This window comes from Suricata suricatta, chromosome 4, assembly GCF_006229205.1.
Source record: "Suricata suricatta isolate VVHF042 chromosome 4, meerkat_22Aug2017_6uvM2_HiC, whole genome shotgun sequence".
In the NCBI taxonomy this organism is placed as follows: Eukaryota; Metazoa; Chordata; class Mammalia; order Carnivora; family Herpestidae; genus Suricata; species Suricata suricatta.
The window spans coordinates 145,463,614-145,484,390 of record NC_043703.1 but is presented as its reverse complement, the minus strand read 5'-3'; the positions used below and the strand labels follow the sequence as shown (position 1 = coordinate 145,484,390).

Sequence of the window (20,777 nt, the reverse complement as noted above, 5' to 3'; positions counted from 1 at the left end):
TTTATTTTTGAGAGAGAGAGAGAGAGAGAGAGAGAGACAGCTTGAGCAGGGAAGGATCAGAAAGAGGGAGAGATACAGAACGGGAAGCAGGCTCCAGGCTCTGAGCTATCTGTCCGCACAGAGCCGATGCGGGGCTGGAACCCACGAACCCGAGATCCTGACCTGAGCCGAAGTCGGACGCTTAACCGACTGAGCCACCCAGGCACCCCTAGAATGTTAGAGGTTAAAATGCCCCTGCCTTGGTTAAGTTAGATGGGGGGGGCAAGGAGACAGAGAAAGAGAAGTACTTTTTCATAATAGGGGTGTGGGTTAGGGGAAGGAAACGGAAAAATGTTCAGATATTAAAAGACAAGACTGATCTCCGCTAGAAATCACGCAAGCACGAGACCCCAGGCCAGAGACCCAGGTCCACAGACGCCCCAGAGCTCCTAAGCGGTAATGTTTGAGAGAATTTCTAGGCTGTGTGAGCTGACAAAAAATGTCAGATGAGCTTCAATTGCACTTTTACATTCTGGAAAAAGTAATCCTAGCTCTACTCATTAAATGATAGCTGTGAGCAATCAGTTATAGGTTAAAAAAAAAAAGAAGTTGGGGGGATGGGGAGTCATTTTCTATTGTTCCCAGAAGACATTGGCTTACTACGCTTCCACAGCTAAAAAAGCCACCAGTATCTGGCCAGGCCCCATCAAGAAGGCTTTTTTGGAAACAAAACAAAAAGCATTCTACCCTAGTATAAAATGGTGACGCAGCTCGATCCGGAGTACTGTGTGCTGGTCCCTCACTGCGTCTCTTGGGACATGAAGCAGTGAGATCCAGAGAAGGGCGGCTAAAACCATCCAAGGGCTATTAAAAATTAGGACTCTTTAGTTTGCAAAGACAAAGGTTAAGAGGATAGACCTGGAAACTATATGATCGAAATAGGTGTGGGGGTGCCTGGCTGACTCAATCGGTAGAGCACGCGACTTTTGATCTCAGGGTCATGAGTTTGAGCCCCAGACTGGGCATAGAGCTTACTTAATTGAAAAATAAAGTAAAATATGGGGCACCGGGGTGGCTCAGTTGGTTAAGTGTCTGACTCTTGATTTCGGCTCAGGTTGTGATCTTTTTTGGTCATGAGATGGGATTAGGTCGTGAGATCGAGCCCTGCATAGGCTCTGAGCTAAGTACAGAGCCTGCTTTGGATTTTCTCTCTTTCTGCCTCTCTCTCGCTTGTGCACACTCAGGCACCCGCTCTCTCTCTTAAAATGATAAACTTTAAAATAGGGGCACCTGGGTGGCTCAATCAGTTAAGCATCTGACCTCGGCTCAGGTCATGATCTCACAGTTCATGAGTTTGAGCCCCACACTGACAGTGCAGTGGAGACTGCTTTGGATTCTCTGTCTCCCTCTCTCTCTGCCCCTCCCCTGCACATACACACACACTCTCTCTCTTTCTCTTGCTCTCTCAAAAATAAATAAATAAACATTTAAAAAAGTTTCCTTTAAAAAATTAAATTAGGGGCGCCTGGGTGGCTCAGTCGGTTAAGCATCCGGCTTCGGCTCAGGTCATGATCTCATGATTCGTGGGTTCGAGCCCCGTGTCGGGCTCTGTGCTGACAGCTAGCTCAGAGCGTGAAGCCTGCTTCGGATTCTGTCTCCCTCTCTCTCTGACCCTTCTCTGCTCGTGCTCTCTCTCAAAATAAATAAAACAATTTTTAAAAATTAAAAAAAATAAAAAATTAAATTAAATTAAAATATGTGTGAAAAGGAAAGATCCAGACTTTCCCAATCAATCCTGGTACAGAGAGGAAATGCTTATACTTTGGGTTTTTTGGACAAATAAAAGGATACTCTACTGTTTATAAAAGGTGACAAGTCTATGGAAATGGTTGTCTCAGGAGGACTGTGTTAAATATCTAACAGTTTATTAAGGGATTCTAGGGACACATTTTTTTAAAAGTAAGCTCTATGCCCAATGTGGGGCTTGAACTCAGGACCCTGAGATTGAGGGTTGCACGCTCCACTCCCTCGAGTGTCCTCCTGGGGACACATTTTTAACCTTTTATTGTCTTTCCTTTCAGAAAAAAAAAAATGCGCTCATATCAGAATAACCACAGAAATAAAACAAAATTAGGAAAAGCTTCACATAGTCCTCACCTATTCAGCTTCTTTTATTTGCCCTGTTTTTCCACATTTTTCCATAGGCACACATCATTTTTTCACATCCATGCACAAGATATAAATATACACTCATGTCCTGCTATTTCCATTTTATCACATCTCTCCAGAAGTTCCTGTTACTCCACTAAAGTTCATAACTGTAAGTTTAATGATCGCACAATACAACAAATAATTTAAGTATACTTCATTAACCTGCATTAGGAGATATTTTGGTTGTGTACAATGTTTACGATACACACCCTTGTACATATCATTTTTTGGGTTGTTTTAGATGACTTTCTTAGAAGGAAATTTCAGGAGTGGACAAAGAATTATAAACATTTTGTCTATCTTAGAACATACTGCCAAGTTACCTTTCTAACAGTTTATACCACTCAGACTACTGCCAGCAATAAAGGATGGAGCTGCTTTTATTATAATGTCATAGGCATAAAGTATTATCATTATTTTAAAAAATTTGCTAGAATAGATAAAAAATTGAGTCTTCCCATTTATTTTATTTTAAAAAAATTTTAGTGTTTATTTATTTTTGAGAGACACAAAAAGAGTGTGAACAGGAGAGGGGCAGAGAGAGAGAGAGAGAGAGAGAGAGAGGCACAGAGTCTGAAGACAGGCTCCAGGCTCCGAGCTGTCAGCACAGAGCCCGACGAGGGGCTTGAACCACAAACTGGGAGATCATGACCTGAGATGAAGTTGGACACTTAACTGACTTAGCCACCTAGGCGCCCTTTCCCATTTATTTTATACTCTCTATATACCTATCAGGTAGACTTGTGGAGGTCTGATCTCTCATTTCGCAGTATATCCTTTTGGGCACTTTTTCAATTATATTTTTTTCTTTGTGATTTTTAAATAAGGAGACAGACCTCTGATTTAAAACAATTCTTTGTTCAGCTCCTACTTTCTCCAGCTACCACACCTAGTCCTTTGCTATCCTCATTCAAAATTCTGCCTAACAGGGGCGCCTGGGTGGCTCAGTGGGTTAAGCGTCTGACTTTGGCTTAGGCCATGATCTTGCCGTTCCTGACTTTGAGCCCCATGTAGGACTCTCTGCTGTCAGGGCAGAGCCTGCTTCAGAGCCTCTGCCCTCCCCTCTCTCTGCCCCTCCTTCTCTCTCTCTCTTAAAAATGAATAAACATAAAAAAAATCTTTCTGGCAATGTCCAAATGGATTCAAGATACTTTGTCAGACAGAATCCGAGCACCAATCAGGCCTGGAATCTGATGTATCAGCCAAGACTACCAGGGCCCCGGGGTCTAAGTTTTCTCCACCCCCACAACACGCTTCTCAGGACCGATTTCTGGGTCAGCTCTCGCTAATTGGCCTTCATGTTATATTTCCTCCTTGGATCAAGAATTCTGCTTCGGGATCTCTCCTTCTGGCTGGGCCCTGGGCTCCATGAAGGGAATTCTGGGTGATGTCTGACTGTCCATTCTCACCCCATTCCGCCTGTCCACTGCCCTTGTGCTTCTCTGCCAGCCCCGCCGAAACCCAGCACAGACGTGGTCTGACTGACAACTGAATGTGCCTTTCTGGTGACTCGCCAAGCCTTGCCCACTGGCCCAGCCCACGCTGTCAGCCAAGCCTGGCTGACAGAGCCTGTCTTATGCTAGAAGAGGGGGCTGGTCCTGGCACGAGGTCTGTGGGTGGGCCCCAATCCAGGTGCAAGGTCTCAGCCCCCACCTTCTCCCCATTCTCAACCCGTGCTGTCCGCTTCACCCCCGAGCTCTGGAAGATGTCATGCATGACTTCAAATCTTTGCTTGGAAACACGGGTGGGATTTTCTTTTCCTTTCTTTCTTTCTTTCTTTTTTTTTTTTTTTTGCTTTTGCTTTCATTTTTCCCCATTTTTCCGTGGATACCAGTAACCATCTCCTCCTTTTCTTCAGATCTCTGTCCTCACTATCATCTCCGGAGGAAAGGGAAGGACAGGGTTGCCTCAAATCCCTAGGTCCGCCTCAGGCTGGGGGTACTAAACAGTGGGGCTAGGAACCCTGGATTCGTGAGCTCTTAGCCACGCTAGTTAATGCTGCCTCTGTGGTCTCCCAAGGCAAAAGATAGGTGGGTGGGGCCTGTGGACAGGACTGGGTTTGGTTCTACTGGTTCTAAATAAGTCCAGTGTAACTAAAAGGCCACAGAGGCTGTGGGGGTGGATGAGCCAGGGCTGGGAGCCCCGGGGCCATTGTGTGACTCTTGAGAGACGGACAGAAATCACAGCATATGTAAGGCAATCTCAGCACATCATGGATCCCAACCCCTTTTGCTTTGCAGATGAGGACACTGAGGCCCAGAGATGGAGTGGTCTAAGCCTGGAGTCTCAGGTCCTGTAAGGAATTTTTACATGTAATCTGCTCCTACATGGACTATGTCTTTCAAGTAATTTCCCAGTTTGACCAGGGTCTTGCTTCCAGGTATTAGAGGTAGCAGCTGTGACAACAGACAGCCCATTTCATCACAGGGACCATGGCAGCTTACAGGCCCAGCTTGGGAGATTCAGAGGTTCACCCCTTCCAGTTGCAGTGCAAGACCAGGAGGAGGAGGAGGAGGAGGAGGAGGAGGAGGAGGAGGAGGAGGAGGAGGGAGGAGGCCTCAGTACTCATTAAGTGCTGATCTGGAAAGACAGAGGGGAGACAGCCAGGCCCAGACAGCCACTCTTCTGAGAAGATACCATCAGCTATAATTTCACAAAAGCCAGCCAGGCCCTGCGCTGCCAGTGCCAGCGAATCTATGACATTCCGCAGGCGACAGGAGTCTCCGATGCAACTTGCCATGTGCCTGTGGCTAGGTGAGGTCCTTTTAAGATTAATCATCCTATGCCATCACCATAAGAACCATTTGAGATAGCAAGAATGCCATTTGACATAAAAGGAAACTAAGATGAACGGACTTGCTCAAGGTCATGGAGCCAGTAAATGGCAGAGGTGATATTTGAACAGCAGCTTCCTAACTCTACTGGTGCTCTCCTCATTGTCCCACAGCTTTTTTCTGGGGCCAGGAAGGAGCCTGGGGGCAGGAAGGAGCCTAGGAGAGAAGCAGCATCTGGTATTTGCACCTTTGCCAATTTGGGAACCACCAGGAAAGCGCCAGGCGCCATTTCTTTCCCTCTGAGCTGAAAGAGGCAGATCTCTGCTGAAGATGCTTTTGCCTGAGACATCTTACAGGGGTCTCCCGAGATGAGTGGGTTAGCATCTTAATTGCGTCCTTCGAGGGAGGTTGTCAGTATCCCTAGCATCCTGGAGAGAGAGGCTAACCCCTGGAATGTTCATGGGAAAGGCCACCTCCCAAGTTCCATAGAGGAAAGATATAAACAGCACTGGGCGAGTCGGAGAGCCGGAGCGCTGGGACACTGTCGCCCTATTTGCTATGAAATCTAGGGCATCGGACCCTGGACTTCAGTTTCCTTATCTGTAAAACAGAAGAGGATACACACCAACCTTGCAGGCTTTGGGTAAGAAGGATGAGTTGGAGAACAGATCTGAAAGTACTTGGTAAGTGATAAAGTACAATCAAATGTCAGCAGTTACTTGTCAATCAGTATCTGAGTGACAGTATCTGAGTGACTCGTCACTTAGAGCAAAACAAAACAATTAGTGGGAACAGTCCTGGCTTCCATCACTTATTACAACCACTCCTACTCCTCCAGGACCTATTTGTCCTTCTGTGGCTCCCCGGTTATAGATCTTGAGGAGCCAGCAGTAAGAGAAAAAAGAAAGAAAGAAAGGAAGGAAGGAAGAAAAGAGACAACAGTAAAGGGAAGAACAGAGCATTTGCAGTGACTTTCTGCCCGGGGGGGGGGGGGGGGGGGGGGGGGGGGGGGATCAGGAGACTCCGTCAGTTTCCTTCCTGCCTTGAGTCTCCTTGGATGGCTCAAAACACAACAGAAGGGTTTGGTCTCTCAAATGCTAGGAATTCTCTCATCAAGAAGAAAACAATTAGGGATCAAGAAACATACTAGCTGGGGCGTGAACTCCGCTCCCAGCTTTGTATCGGACAGGGATGGACACCCTGTAGGGCTTCTATACCCCTCAGAGAAAAGCAGGGAGAAAAAAATCAGCCCATTCACTTCAGCCAGAAAACCACAAACACCTCACATCTGATCCCTACCTTCCTCCTTCTCCCCTATCTCCCTTGTTTAGATCTGGTGTTCTAGAAGTGGTGTTTCTCTCCAGCGCCAGGGATGCAAATGGACAGCAGAATCCTACAATGTCAGAACAGGATGAGACCTAAGGAGGCATAAAGCACAGACTCAGCATTTGACAGCCTAGGCCCAGGGCCCAAGGGCTTAGGTGGGTCACTGGGGTCACATAGCCGCCAGCCCCCAAGGCAATGCTTAGTCATTCCTCTCCAGTCCCCACCGCCTGTCTTTCAGGCTGACCTCTAACCCTGGGCTCCTGCCCTGCTGCTTCTGAGGTGAATCAGCAAAGGGTACAGAAAGTAAGGAATCATCTACTGAGGGGGAGTGACTTGTCCCCGGTCCTAGGATTACCAATAACTGAATATCACTGAGAATTATTATCAACCCTGGATCTTCCTCCATTATTCATTGTTTTTAAGTCAATCTTTCAATCAGGCATTAACACACTTCTTTTATATATTTTCCACCCTTAAAATTTTTAGATTAGTTTTTATTTAACAAAGTACTACATGGTGGCAGTAAAAACAAAAAGATAAAAAAAAAAAGTATAAATTGAAAACTAAAAGCCTCCCTCCCCATTAAAATTCCTAGAAATAATCACTATTAGTGAATTCTCATCATTCCTTCCAGAAATTTAAATAATTTAAAGACTTACTTAACTATACCTACTGATTTGTGTTCTTGGTCATGGGTATTCAAAAAGATTGTTGAGGGGCGCCTGGGTGGCTCAGTCGGTTAAGCGTCCGGCTTCGGGTCAGGTCATGATCTCACAGTTCGTGGGTTCGAGCCCCGCATCGGGCTCTGTGCTGACAGCTATCTCAGAGCCTGGAGCCTGCTTCAGATTCTGTGTCTCCCTCTCTGTCTGACCCTCCCCTGCTCACACTGTCTCTGTCTCTCAAAAATAAATAGAACATTAAAAAAAAAAAAGATTTGTTGATTAGATGAATGGAGGCAGGTGAGTCAGAGGCTGGCGCTTTGCATCATGCGAAGGGCAGAGATGAGTTGAGTTAAGCATCTCAGCAGATAAGAACTCCCACCGGGGCCTATTAGCCAGGGATCTGGCATGAATCTTTCGTTTCTGAGTTGGTATTACAGTGGAGGGAAAGATCGTGGGCTCTGGAGACAGGCAGACACACAGGCTCCTGTTCTGGCCCTAACACTTCCTAAGCATGTGACCCTGGGTTGTTGCTGCTTCCTTACGGAGTCTCAGCAGCCTCATTTGTCACATGGAGATTAAAATAGTACTACTTCATGGTGCTAACGTGAGGATTCAAGAAAAAACAATGCACATAAAGAATACAGGCAGCATGCTTGGCATTAAACATGCACTAAAGAAATGGTGGCTATCATCATCATTACTATAGTTGTCATTATTATTCTGCTGGCTCACCTCAAGAAAGGAGAAAGCCCGCAGGTCCATTACCTAGTGCTATAGAAACAGATCAGCCCAGGACCTGGTACTCTTCTGTTGAGGACATCTGGCAGGGAAGGGAGATAACTGAGAAATAACTCTAGTATGACCAGGAGTTAATGTCCAGGAATGTTTCAGGATATTAAAAATTCTAGATACACCAAACCCCAAGAACAGGTGCCCTATGAACTCTGAGAAGGGGCTGGCCTTGCACAGTCTGCACGGCTGACTGGCTAGCTTTGTGGCAAGAGGGACCATTTTCTTATCTACTCAGCCTACCTGGTTCAACAGCTCTCAGGCCAAGAAGGCTCCAGAAGACTGGCCAGGTGCAAGGGGCTGGCAGTGCATGGAAGGAGAAAGGTGCCCTTCTCTAGCTGCATTCCAGGCTTTTCCTCTAGTCCTCAGAGCACAATGAGAACATTATTACAGCCACTTAATCCGATCTTGTGCTGCCTGGGGCTGGAAACGACTAAGGGCAATAATACACTCCTCCAGTCACCACGCTCTGGGGGAAGCCCGACACTGGACCAAAAGGTCTGCTGAGCCTTGACAGAACTCGAAGCCCAACGCATCTGATGGGAACGTATTAGTCTTAAATGCTTCCTGCCAGTCAAGTCTTTATATTATCAAATGCTCCAGCTCATGGTAATTCTGTTAAATGATCACACTGCTACCAAGGATGGGAAGGAATAGAAGTCATGAGTCCCCTCAATGCCAAGAGGCCATGGCCTCTGACCTAGCTGCTAGACCCAGCCTGGAGCACCCAACACTTCTATCAGGAGGCTTCTCTCAAGGATGGTAGAGGACTTAGCTGGGGCGGGGGTGTATTGCTGGGTAGTCCCAGATCACGCAGCCCCATAAATCTCAGCGTGTGTGGCATGGGACTGGTGTCCTGGGGGACGCGGAAGGAACCAGACCAGTTTTGGGAAAGTAGACCCTTCCTAGATTACTGGGGAGTCCCCAGAGACTGGTAACAGCCTATTCAGCGGCCAACATGAAGACCAGACAGTAGAATGACACTGGGGATTAACTTAACTCCCCCCCTACAGCCCTTTCTCCCCTACTGGGGCTTCTTCTCCCCAGAAATCCTGCTGTTTGGCCCTCTACCCACTTTCTCCTTCCTTCTCCCTGCCTTTACGACTCCACTTCTCTTTCCCCTCCTCACCATCCCCTTCTATTTATTTCCTGTCTTTCTCCCCACTCTCTTCTTTCTCTTTTCTTCATTTCATGGTCTTTTTCTAACTGGCCATGATAGAGAGCTGAAAATTATTTTTTATTATTGATTGAATGCATACATTGAAACTTAAGCCCTCTAGTCTTAATTTTTCCTTTCTTTCTTTTCTTTTCTTTTCTTTTTTTTTTTTTTAGGTTTTATTTATTGGGGCACCTGGATGGCTCAGTCATTAAGCATCTGACTCTTACTCTCAGCTCAGGTCTTGATCTCAGGGTTATAAATTCAAGTTTCACATTGGGCTCCACGCTGGGCATGGAGTCTACTAAGAAAAAGTAGTAATAATAATATAAAGTTTTATTTATTTAAGTCACCTCTATACCCAATGTGGGGTTCAAACTCATGATCAAGAATTGTGTATTCTGGGGTACCTGGGTGGCTCAAGTCGGCTAAGCGTCTGACTTTGGTTCAGGTCATGATCTCACTGTTCATGGGTTCGAGTCCCACATCAGGCTCTGTCCTGACAGCTCAGAGCCTGGAGCCTGACTTCAGATTATGTGTCTCCCTCTCTCTCTCTGACCCTCCCCTGCTCACACTGTCTCTCTCAAAATAAATTTAAAACATTAAAAAAAAAAGAACTGTGTATTCTTCTGAGCCAGCAAGGCACCCCTAATCTTAATTTTTCAAAGAGATAAACTGAGCATTTTATATTTTGCTCTAGAAAATAGTCTTTCCAACAATTAAAGACTTTTAGGAAGGGGAGAGGACATTAAAGACCATCTAGTTCAATGGCTTTGCTGATACATAAATTCCTTTTGAGCACCTGACACTCAGCTTCTCCTTGAGCACTTCCAGGGATTGGAGCCTGCTACCTCTAGAAGCAGCCCATTTCTAGGTGTTAACAAGTTATACTGACTTTAATCTGCTCCCATAATTCCCATCCCCTGGCTACCAGGACAATCTAGGATATAAAACCAAGAATTTTGGGTGCCCGGTGGCTCAGTTGGTTAAGCATCCAACCTTGGCTCAGGTCATGATTTAACAGTTTGTGAGTTCGAGCCCCACATCAGACTCTGTGCTCTCAGCTCAGAGCCTGGAGCCTGCTTCAGATTCTATGTGTGTGTGTGTGTGTGTGTGTGTGTGTGTGTGTGTGTCTCTTTCTGCCCCTCCCCCACTTGTACTGTCTCTCTCTCTCTCTTAAAAATAAATAAACATTAAAAAAAATTAAAAACATCAGAAGTGCAATCATCAGAAAGTGAGGTGTATATTAGGTTCAAAAGATGGGGGTAGACCAGTTGGCTGTGAGGTTCTCCTGCTGCAGTAGCTTGCTTGTGCTGGTAAGGTTGGGGAGATATATGGCAGCCAGCCACTGGAAGGTCCTGAATGTCAGACTAAAGTGTGGTATGTTTGACTTGCCAGAAAGGTGAAGCCAAGTGAAACTGTTCATCAGGCAGTAATAAACAGCTGTTATTTACCGAACACTTATGTGCCGGGAACTGTGCAAAGTGCTTTAACACTGATTATCTCATTTAATCCTCCCAAGAACACTGACATAGGTACTGTTATTATTTCACTTTATAGACAAGGTAACTGAGGTCTCAGGGGCAGTAAGTCACTCAACTTAGGTCTGTGGCTGATGCATCTGTTCTGTGTACAGCACTCTACAGGTCAGCAGAGAGATCAGAATGGGAGACCCCAATCTGGGAGTCATTTACATACAGGGAGAGGGTGTTAGGAACAGAAGGCATGGGTCTCATCTGAGATCTCTTCTAAAGAGGGGCCCCCAGTCTCCGTTTCTGGTTTCGTGCCTCCTCCTAAACTCCACCGATCCATCTCCAGCTGCCCACTGGATCTTGTCACCTCAAATTCAATGCATCCACACAACCTCCTGCCATCTTCCAGCACCTTCCTAGCAACCAGTTCCCAAGCTGATCTTCCTAATTTGTTACACATAAAAGAAGATCAAATTTCATGCTAAACCAACCTGGGCTCGACTAGACTTGCCACATACAAACTATGAGGCCTTGAGGAAGTTGCTGAACCTGCAGGGGCCTCGGTTTTCTCAGCTATAAAATGGGAAGAGTAACAACACCCTTGCTGGAAGGTGCCTGTGTGGACTAAGTTAGATAATATGTGATATAGTATAGTATGGGGCTTGGCCCATAGCAAGTGTTAAGTAAATGACATTATTACTGTGATTACTGCTGTTTCGGAGGCTTGGAACTGTCTTTCGCATCCGTTCTATGGTTAATCCCAGTGCTCATGAGTGGGGGGAAGAAGAGGGCCCCACAAAGTGGACAATAAAAGTTCAGTGCAGTTTGTATTCTCTGCAATGACCTCATCCCTTTGGCTTTGGGAGCCGCTGCTGCAGGGTCTCTGTCCTACACCCACCACATGCAGAGCTGGGCTCCGGCCAAGACCCGTCCCCCCTTCTCTCTCCAGCCCTACTTAAGAGGGGACCGACAGGCAGCGCCTCTCCCCTCCCCTCTTTAACTGGAACCTGCATTTTGTGTCATCTGCAGCCCTGACCTCCCCCAGACACTCTTGTTTCTTTCTAAGTATCTACGGTCAAAGCTTTAGAGAACACCTGGTCCAATCCCTCAAAAAATTCAGTTCGAAATTAAAGCAGTTGTTTGAAAAAACATCTCTCACAATTAAATGTGAATAAAGCGAGCCTTCTCCCAACCAATCCATGTGCTTTCACCAGTCGTCACTGGAGTCCGTGCCCTGTGCACACACATCTGACTTTTACCATGTCTGCAGAGTCACAGCCTCAGTTGTGGGTCTGTGACTTTCCCTGCGCCCTCTTCCTCTTAGGTCCTGTAAGCTATCAACTCCCCTGGAGATACTGCATAAGGGTTGGTAATGATTCGTGAGAAACCAGGCACCGATCACAAACAGTCACACGTATGCACACCTAACACCCCCTGAGGCCCGTGGTGAACACAGAAGGAGAGATGAAAGGAGGCTCCAAGGAGACAGGCGCTGTGTTTGTCCACAGTGAGGACAGAACAAAGGAAGCGGAGAGCCTGGAGGTGGAAGGCAGGGAAATCGGGCGAGATAGACTGTGAGATGAGTCACAGAGTGAATGAGGGCACTAGGTCGTGATGCTACCGCTTAGTTGCCCCCAGAGGGTGGTGTGAGCTGGAAGAAGGGAATGGGGGGAGGTGAGTGGGGGTGTGTTCCAGATGGGGAGCAAAAGCTGTTAATTTCCAGGAGGGACCCAAGCTCCCGGCCTCCTGAGTTCTCCTAGACTTTCTTGCCCGGCTCTGCTTCGGGAGCTGCAGGGTTACGCAAGGCAGCTGGGATGGCTTGGGGAGGAAAGAGTCAAGCTAACAACAAAGATGTCAGTCCCAGAGATCACTGGACCCCTGCTTGGAAGACAGAAGACACCCTGTGGCTGCTAATGCCCCTCCATTTATTTGGCTCTTTCAACCTATTTCAAAAGCCCTCCCACTAATGATCTCATTTAATCTTTGGCACAAGTCCGTGAAATAGGCAGGCCTGGAATTATCTCTACTTTGCTCCTCCCCTCTTTGCCCCGGTGATCCCTCAAGAGTCCTCAAATTGTTTCCTCCATCCTAGAAACATCCGACATTGAACCAGGCAGTGCCTTAGAGGTGGGGACAGCTTGGGGTCCTCTGTCCAAGCCCCACTCTGAGTTGCGTGTCGCTGTTTGTCCTGGGCCTGGGTATGAGAAGGAGTCACAGGATATGGACTCATTCCCCTCCTGGAATTTCCCAGCCACCCCTTCCCCTTCACTAATGTCTGAAAGCCTGGCACATAGTGACCATTTTGCCCAGTCCCCAGGGAGATATGTGGGCCTTCTCATGGGGCAAATGGAAACCTAAGGCCTAGAGAGGCAAAGGCCTTTGCCCTGAGTCACACAGTGAGCAGTCGTCACACAGTGGAGGACCACACAGTGAAGGACCGTGATGACTCAGAGAGAGCACAGGGCTGGGGGCATTAGGAGACCTGGGTCCCAGTCCTGACTCCACCGCTTATCAGCTGAGGGCACACAGATAGTCACTCCACTTCCCCAGCCTTGGTGTGCCTAACTGTCAAATGGGAACAGTACTCCCCGTCTCTTGGGGTTGCTTGAGATGAAGATGTCAAAGAGTTACATAAAAATGAATTTTTCTGATTATCACGAAGCATAGGTAACATCAAGACTCTGGTGTCATGGAGAGGCTAGATCAACATAAAGAGTCTAGGATTTCCTTAACTTACCTGTGTGGCCCTGGGCAAATCCAAGCCTCAGTTTTCCAAAGCCCCTGCCAGCTATAAGAAGGAGGGTTCTGTGGACCATCCCTTTAGTGCAAGAACCCTGGCGCTGGCTGCCCTGATCCCTTCACCATCTTCTTACCTGTGCCCCTCGCTGCCTGGGAGCCAAGGCTCTTACTGAGGGAGCCAGTAATCTTACAGAGTTGCCAACAATGGGAGATCCCATTGTTCCCAATGGGAAGGATCCACTGGGTCCTTCACTCCAACCCCTCTGCCCATTGAGTCAGGGCTGAAGTATGCCTCTGCACTGTTTCAGCCCCCCGCTACCTCCCAGCTTTAAGGGACGGGAGGGTGGAGAAGGGAAGTGAGGGGTAAGGGGGCACTCTTGGTAATGAAACCAGTGACAGATCACCCATGTAAGAAAGACTTCCCAGTGGAAAGCCCCAGATTGCCGGGCTTCCCTTCCTCCTAGGGAGGCTTTATTCTGCCTTTAATATCTTGCTTCTCCCAGGATGACCCCAAAGGTGCCAGGCCCCTGATCCATTCTTCGAGCAAGCACCTCAGCATAATCCCTGCTGAGCTCACGGAGGTGAATTAAATATTAAATATGCAAGGCCAGAGCCCCAGGTGCGGGTGCGGCACACGTTCCCTTAAACACAGACAATGGCATACGGTTCCTCTGCCCGCCTTCCAGCAGCTGCCTCTCTCCTTCCGCGGGCTGGGTTCCCTGCTCCCCAGCCCACACTCCTGAGAGGGCATAAAAAATAGCAATGTGTTTTTCTCTCCAGCAAGCGATCAGCTCATGGCTCCCTGTGTCCTTCCTCCAACCCCTTGTGTTGAGGAGGAATCCAGGGACCTGGACATGCCTGGGACACTGAGTTGTGGCATTGGCAGCAGTGAAATTTAACAGGTCAGTGGATGGCCTGGCAGGGGCCTCTGTGGCTTAGCCCCACCTAAGGGCCCAGAGGCCCCTATGAGGAAGGGAACAGCTCAGGAAGGCCCAGCTGGCTCTCAGGGCAATGGGGAGTTAGATCTTACTGGGACGAGGCCCAGGCCTGGGTGTGGGAGCCAGTTTGCTTCTCAGGTTGGAAGAGCTTCAGAGATCACCCGGACCACCTCCATTTTACAAGAAGGGAAACTGAGGTTTGAGGAAAGGAGGGAGCGACTTACACAAGGTCACTTAATGAGCTATAGAATGGCCAGGCCTAGACTCCAGGGTAGGGCCCAGGGCTCTCTCCTGCCGTCTCTGTGATCCCTGGCCCCTATGCACTGCACGGCTCCTCGGGACTGCTTTCATGGGGAGCTGCATCCATTCCTAGTCCTGCCTGGCCATCCAAATACTGAAAGAGCCCGGGGTCCCTACGTTCCAGCTCAGCTCGGCCATTTTGTAGGATGTAACCTGGGCCATATGACCTCTCTGAGCCTCAGTTCCTCGCCTGTAAAATGGGGATTTAAGAGCCCGTGCGCTGGATGGGTACCGTAAGGCCCAATGAGATTGTGTTTGTGGGGCATTTGGTAAACTGGGAAGTGCTATCCAAATGTCAGATATTATTAAAACGGTGTCAGGTGTGAAGGTGCTGCAGTAGGAGGAGGTCCCAGGACAGGAGGCTACGCAAGACAATCCACACCCAAACGAAGCTGAGCTGGTCGTCCGACGGACCTGACCAACACACAGAGGTAACCGGCAGAGACCACGAGCAATAGGTGAGACCAGCTCAAGCTCATTGGCTTGAAAGACCACCTGCCTGCTTTGCCTCGTGTGTGTCTGTGTGTGGTCTGTCTGTCCTCCTAGGCGCTCCTGGAAGGTTCTGCCTGGCAGCCAGGGATCACAGGAATTTGCCTGGAGGCTCCAGGAAAGCATCTGACAGGAGGGCCGTGTGTGGCCATGAGGGAGGATGCCTTGCCTCCTTCGGGTCAGGTCCCAGACCCTCAAAGAAAAGCCTGTCAGCCCAGATCCCTCTGGGGACCCCTGGAGTACCCCTGCTCTCTGGGGCCCTTACCTTGTACTTGGCTGCGAGCAGCTCTGTGGCCTGCTGCTCCCGCCTTAGGTCTTCCAGCATCTTCTCTTTTTCCTCCAGCAGCTTCTGCTTCTCCTCGCTCACGAGGCTGCGGTCATCCTGGATGGCTGCCTTCTCTTCCTCCAGGCGTTCCTTCTGCTCCTGCAGGTAATTCTCCATGTTCTTATCCAAGGCTGACTCCAGGACAGGCTGGGGCGGGCGGTGGTTGTTGTTGTTGTCATCCTCCTCTTCGGCCACCCAGGCCTCTATCACGGGCCCCTCAGGGTACCCCGCTGGGGCTGACACAGCTTTCTTCCTGCGGCTACTCTTCCTCCGGAGTCGCTTTCCCAGCATCCCCTTCTTCTCCAGCTGGGCCTTCAGGCGGGCGATCTCCTCCTGGAATTCCCGAAGCAGAGTGTCCTTGGGGTCCTCGTTCACCCGGGGCTTGTTCTTGATGTTCTTGGCCCTGTTGGCAAAGCGCAGGGTGGAGAGGCTCTCGTCGTAGCTGTGAGAAGCTGGCCCGAGCGTGGCCACCATGATGGTCTTGGCGTTCCCCCCCAGAGAGTCCTGGAGCAGCCGGGTCAGCTTGGAGTCCCGGTAAGGGATGTGAGTGCTCCTATTCCCCGCCAGAGCAGCGATCACGTTGCCCAGGGCAGACAGTGAGAGGTTGATTTTGGAGGCTTCCTTAGGCCTCTCTCCACCACCACCACCACCACCACCACCACCACCACCACCACTTCCTCCTCCAGCGCTGGCGCTACCTGAGGACTGTGTGACCGTCCCCCCGGCTGTGTTGGGGCCTGCCTTGTTCTGCCTCTCACTGCCAGCCAGGTCCACCAGGTTGAGCTTGCCCACACGGATGTGGTCCTGGCCATCGGAGCCACGCTCACTGCACTCCACAGTGATGACGAAGATGGCATGGGACCGGGAGCTGACCTCATTCATGTGTGTGCTGCCCACCGCCCGGGTCTGATTCCCCAAGTTCATCACATGCTCGATCTCCTTGACGTTCTTGGTGACAAAAGAGGAGAGGTCCTTGATGTAGACGCCGGTCTCCGGATTCTCCTTAAGTTCTAGCCTCTTGCCAGGCTCCTTGGAGAGCAGGTCTCGGATCTCCTCCTGGTAGATCTCCAGGTAGGAGGCCCGGACCAGGTACTGCTGGTTCTGGGAGCGAGAGATGTGGGTGAAGATATGCTCAAAGGCATTGGGGATGACCCCTCGCAGCTCGGGCTCCACCCAGGTCCCCTGCATGGTGTAGGTCTTGCCAGTGCCCGTCTGGCCATAGGCAAACACCGTGCCATTGAAACCCTGAAGCACCGAGTCTACCAGGGGCCTCACGGTTTCATCATATAAGTCCGCCTGCTTGGAGCTGGCATCATACACGGCATCAAAGGTGAAGGACTTGGGCAGCTCCCCTGGGGCAGCGCGGGGGTTCCGCAGGGTCACCTGGCCCAGTTTCACATCCATGGTCAGGATCTGCTCGTGACCAGCAGCCTCCTCCTTCCGGCTGAGGGGGCGGCACCGGGCCACCACCTTTAGGGCCTCGCTGGCCTTGGTTTTACTGGCCATCTTGCCGCTCTGTCCTTCCTGCCCCCAGGGTCCCTCCGCAGCCTGGGCGGTCCTGCTGTCCTCCCTAGGTCCGGATCGGCGGGGCCGGCCCAGCCCCCAGGCGCAGCTCTTCAATCCGCATGCAGCCTCCTAGGGTGGGGATGCTGGGAGGTGGCCCCGCCGCTGCTGCAGTCCGGGCCTCCACCGCTCTCCGGTCCTCGCTGCACCGGCTGGGCAGGGGGAATCAGGCAGAATCCTCTGGCAGCCGCGGGAGCCGCGCCGGCCGAATGGCAGTGCCCGGAACCCGCCCCATGCTGGGGCAGAGGGAGCGCTGCCGTAAACAGCTACGGCAACAATGAGATAAAGGAAGAGGAAAATGGGATGGGGGTGGGCGGCGGAGCTGTCTTCTCCTCCTCCTCCTCCTCTTCTAGGGATCCATGGCGGGGGCTGCTGGTCCTGGGCGGCCGGGGGTCCCGGCCCTCCCGAGGGCAGAGGCTCACCTGGGGTCCTCACCCCGCGCTGGGGGATCATTCATTGCAGCCAGCGCGGCTGCTGCTGCCCCTGCCTCCACCTTCCCCGCCGCTGCCACCGGAGAATGAGAGAGAAAAACAGAAGGGGATGGGGCGGAGCAGCCGCGGCGAGAGTGATGTTGCCGCCGCGCTGCGGCCGGGGCTAAGCCGCCCGGCTGGGGTGGGGCGAGGGGCGGGGCCGCGGGGCGGGAGCCGCGAGCCCGGCGCGGCCCGAGCGCTGGGAACAGGGGTGCATCGCCCGCCCGCGCCCCCGCGGACCCCTCCGGAATGACAGGCTCGGGTGCCGACCCGGGTCCCGCGCCCACCAGGCGGGTGCGGCTCAGGCACCGCCCGCCGTCACCACACTGGGCCCGAGCATGCTGGGAATTGTAGTCCTGCCTTTGTTAACCGGCTTCTGGCAGGTTGCTGATGCCTCCTCGCGTCCGGGAGGCCCCTCCCTCTCTGGCTTGCAACCTACGGAGTGACTGCTGAGGTTGCAGCCTACCTGGTGCGGATGGGAGGTATCCACCACCCACACTTGTTCCCTCCACAGGTACCATCCTCCATCACTCCACTGCTCCTGCTTTTCTGCCTGCAGACGCGTACGTATCACCCCTCCCCTTCAGAGCGTTGCCAGGCACCCTGACTCCGAAACGTTTCCTGACTCTGCCCTTCCCCTGCCCTGGCCTGGTTTACTTCTGGCCTTCCTCTTGTCTCCTGGAACCATTTCCAGCGGATTCTCTCCTCACGTGTTTTCTTCACATGCACCCACGTCCCCTTCCCACCTCTTCCACTCGCCTTCCATATTGTCTACAAGCCCCTCCATCTCCTGATGCAGGGCTACCTTCCCTGCCTCACCTACAGGTACGCTGTGTTCCAGACATTCATTCCTTCCAACAGTTACCCAGTGCCTGCTGAGCGCCCCGCCCCCTTCTAGGAGCTGGACCTTCTTGTCCTCAAAGAGCTCATATTCTCAGAACATGTTTTGTGTTCTTAACTGGATGTGCTGTGTTGCATCTCTGTGCCTTTGCCCGGAGGGTGCTGTCCCCCTTCCGCATTTGGGGCCTGCCACTTGGGCGGTTCAGGCACCTCCTCCTCTGGGACCCCTTCCTTGATCAATTTCTTTTCTGAAGCAGAAAGAGACACCGAATTTGCATAAAACAAAGCTTGGACTCAAATTGCACTTCTTTTTTTTTTGGTTTATTTATTTATTTTGAGAGATGGGGGAGGGGCAGAGAGAGAAGAAAAAGAGAATCCCAACCAGGCTCCGTGCTGACAGCACCGAGCCTGATGCAGGGCTCAATCCCACAAACCATGAGATCATGACCTGAGCCAAAATCAAGAACTGGACCTCAACTGACTGAGCCACCCAGGAGCCCCTATACTTGCACTTCTGATCTCTATCCAACTGTGTGACCTTGGGCAAGCACTTACCTTGCTCTAGCTTCAGTTCCTTCATCTATTTAAAACAGTTGGAATGGCAGAGGCTGGAGGTGGAGGTGGGGGTAGAAATAATGCTCTGTGGAGTGGTTGTAAGGCTGTAAGGCTCAAATGAAACAGTGAATAAACTATTGTGCTAGTGAGAAGACTTTTTTTTTTTTTTGGAGAAAGATTCAGAGCATGAGTGGGGAGGAGCAGAGAGAGAGGAAGGCACAGAATCGGAAGTAGGCTCCAGGCTCTGAGCTATCAGCACAGAGCCCGATACGGGGCTCAAACCCACGAACATGAGATCATGACCTGAGCCGAAGTCAGAGGCTTAACCAACTGAGCCACCCAGGCGCCCCGAGAAGACATTTTTTAAAGAGTTTATTTTTTAAATAATTTCTTACATTTATTTATTTTTGAGAGACAGAGTGAGACAGCGTGAGCAGGGGAGGGGCAGAGAGCTCGAAGGAGACACAGAATCTGAAGCAGCCTCCAGGCTCTGAGCAAGCATTCAGCACAGAGCCTGACGTGGGGCTCGAACCCACAGACTGTGAGATCATGACCTGACCCAAAGTCGGACACTTAACTGACTGAGCCATACAGGCACCCCTAAGAGTTTATTCTTAAGTAATCCCTACACCCAGCATGGGGCTTGATATCACAATCCCTAGACTAAGAGTCACATGCTCCACCCACTGAGCCAGCCATGTGTCCCTGAGAAGACTTATTTTTAAGCAAACAAGCCCTTAATAAATGCTGCTGGCCTGGCGTGAGTTGCCCGACAGCCCCTGCTCTAATAGAAAGACCAGGTCTGTGTTTGCTGTTCCTCTTTGGGGGTCTTTGTATTTTTCCTCTAGGATACAAATCAAGTATAATTTCTCAAGTCCAAGAACCAAGCTGGTGTCCTCTCCATGTTCCACTCTGCAGAGAGCAGTTGGATCTGTGGACTGAGCCCAAGTTGTCCTTCCTCCCTGAGATCCAGATTGAGGAGGCAGTGTTATCTGAAACTTCGCGGCCCTTCTCCACAGAGGCACCAGCGGAATCTTTGCACAAAACATTTCCAATGATGTTATTCTCGGGAGGACCTAATTGTTTAGTTCGTCACCTCCTCCCCATCCTCAAATCGCCAGGACCTTGATGTCAGCTCAATTGGAAGCTTGAGGCTTAGCTGTTGGTTCACCTATTTGTGAAGTTTCCTGGCTTTCCTCAGCCCTCTCTTTGATCAAGCTCTACTGCTTATGATTAACTTGGCTTTTGGACCAATTACTGGGTGGGGTTTTGGCTTTGTAGACTAACCTCTCTTGGCTCTGGCAACCTGACTTCTGAATGGACCAACCATTTGGCTCTTGAGCTATTTTCTCGTTGCACTTGGCTTTGGTTTTTGACTACTCTTTCTCTGCTTTGGCTACCTTGCCTGACACTACGTCTCTGCTGGATAAGAGGGACTCTGGCCCCGTTCCTCCCACTGGATGCCGCCACCTGGCAAGGCACGTGATCCTCCGGTATGGGAGGAGGACTGGAATCCCAATGCTCACAAGATGTTTGATGCTGAGTAAATCATTCAACTTCTCCGAACAGCTATTTTCTCAGTGGGAAAAGTGGAGATAAGAATGTTTAGATTACTCACAGGATTTACATGAGTTTTAAGTGAGATCATGTGAAAACTCCCTGGATATGGAAGGCATTTAAAAAACAGTAGGTTTCCTTCCTTTTGTCCTTTGTTGTCAACGTTGTTCACACGCTGTGTTTCCCTTTTCAGCATCTTCTCCAGCCATTCTTCCTTCCCTTTCGCTGTTCCACACTCAAGTCTCTAGTCACCCGGGTTTTCTTGAAGTCCTCCAAACACATTGTAATTTTTCAGGCCTCCATGCCTTTGCTCACACTGCACCTCTGCCTGAAATGTTCTCCTAACTTTGTCCCTATCTACATAGCCTCGCCTTCTATTTGTTCCACAACTCGAAATGGCTTCTGTTACCACTGCTCAATAGAGATTTCTCTTACCAAACATATCAGGAGCCCCGTGGTACTAATTCTGGTGGGCCCCTTTCAATAAGAGCGTTTGGCATAACCCACTTCTTCCTTCATTAGCAAACTCTCACTCACTTCCTGTGGTTTTCATGACCCTACGCTTTTCTGGTTTTCTTCCTACAGATCTCATGAGTTTTTGGTTGCTCGGTTCAGTCTCCCTAACTGGTTGA

The 20,777-nt window shown here is 50.2% G+C and overlaps 1 protein-coding gene across 1 annotated transcript in view; it reads right to left on the bottom strand.

Moving 5' to 3' along the window:
* KIF3C (kinesin family member 3C) overlaps positions 1-17,355 on the bottom strand; it is a 37,016-nt gene extending 19,661 nt beyond the window's left edge. The window contains exon 1 of the mRNA XM_029938155.1: positions 15,101-17,355. Within this exon, the coding sequence (XP_029794015.1) occupies positions 15,101-16,666 (1,566 nt within the window). The 5' untranslated portion in view covers positions 16,667-17,355. The remainder of the gene's footprint in view (positions 1-15,100) is intronic.
* Positions 17,356-20,777: the final 3,422 nt, after the last annotated feature.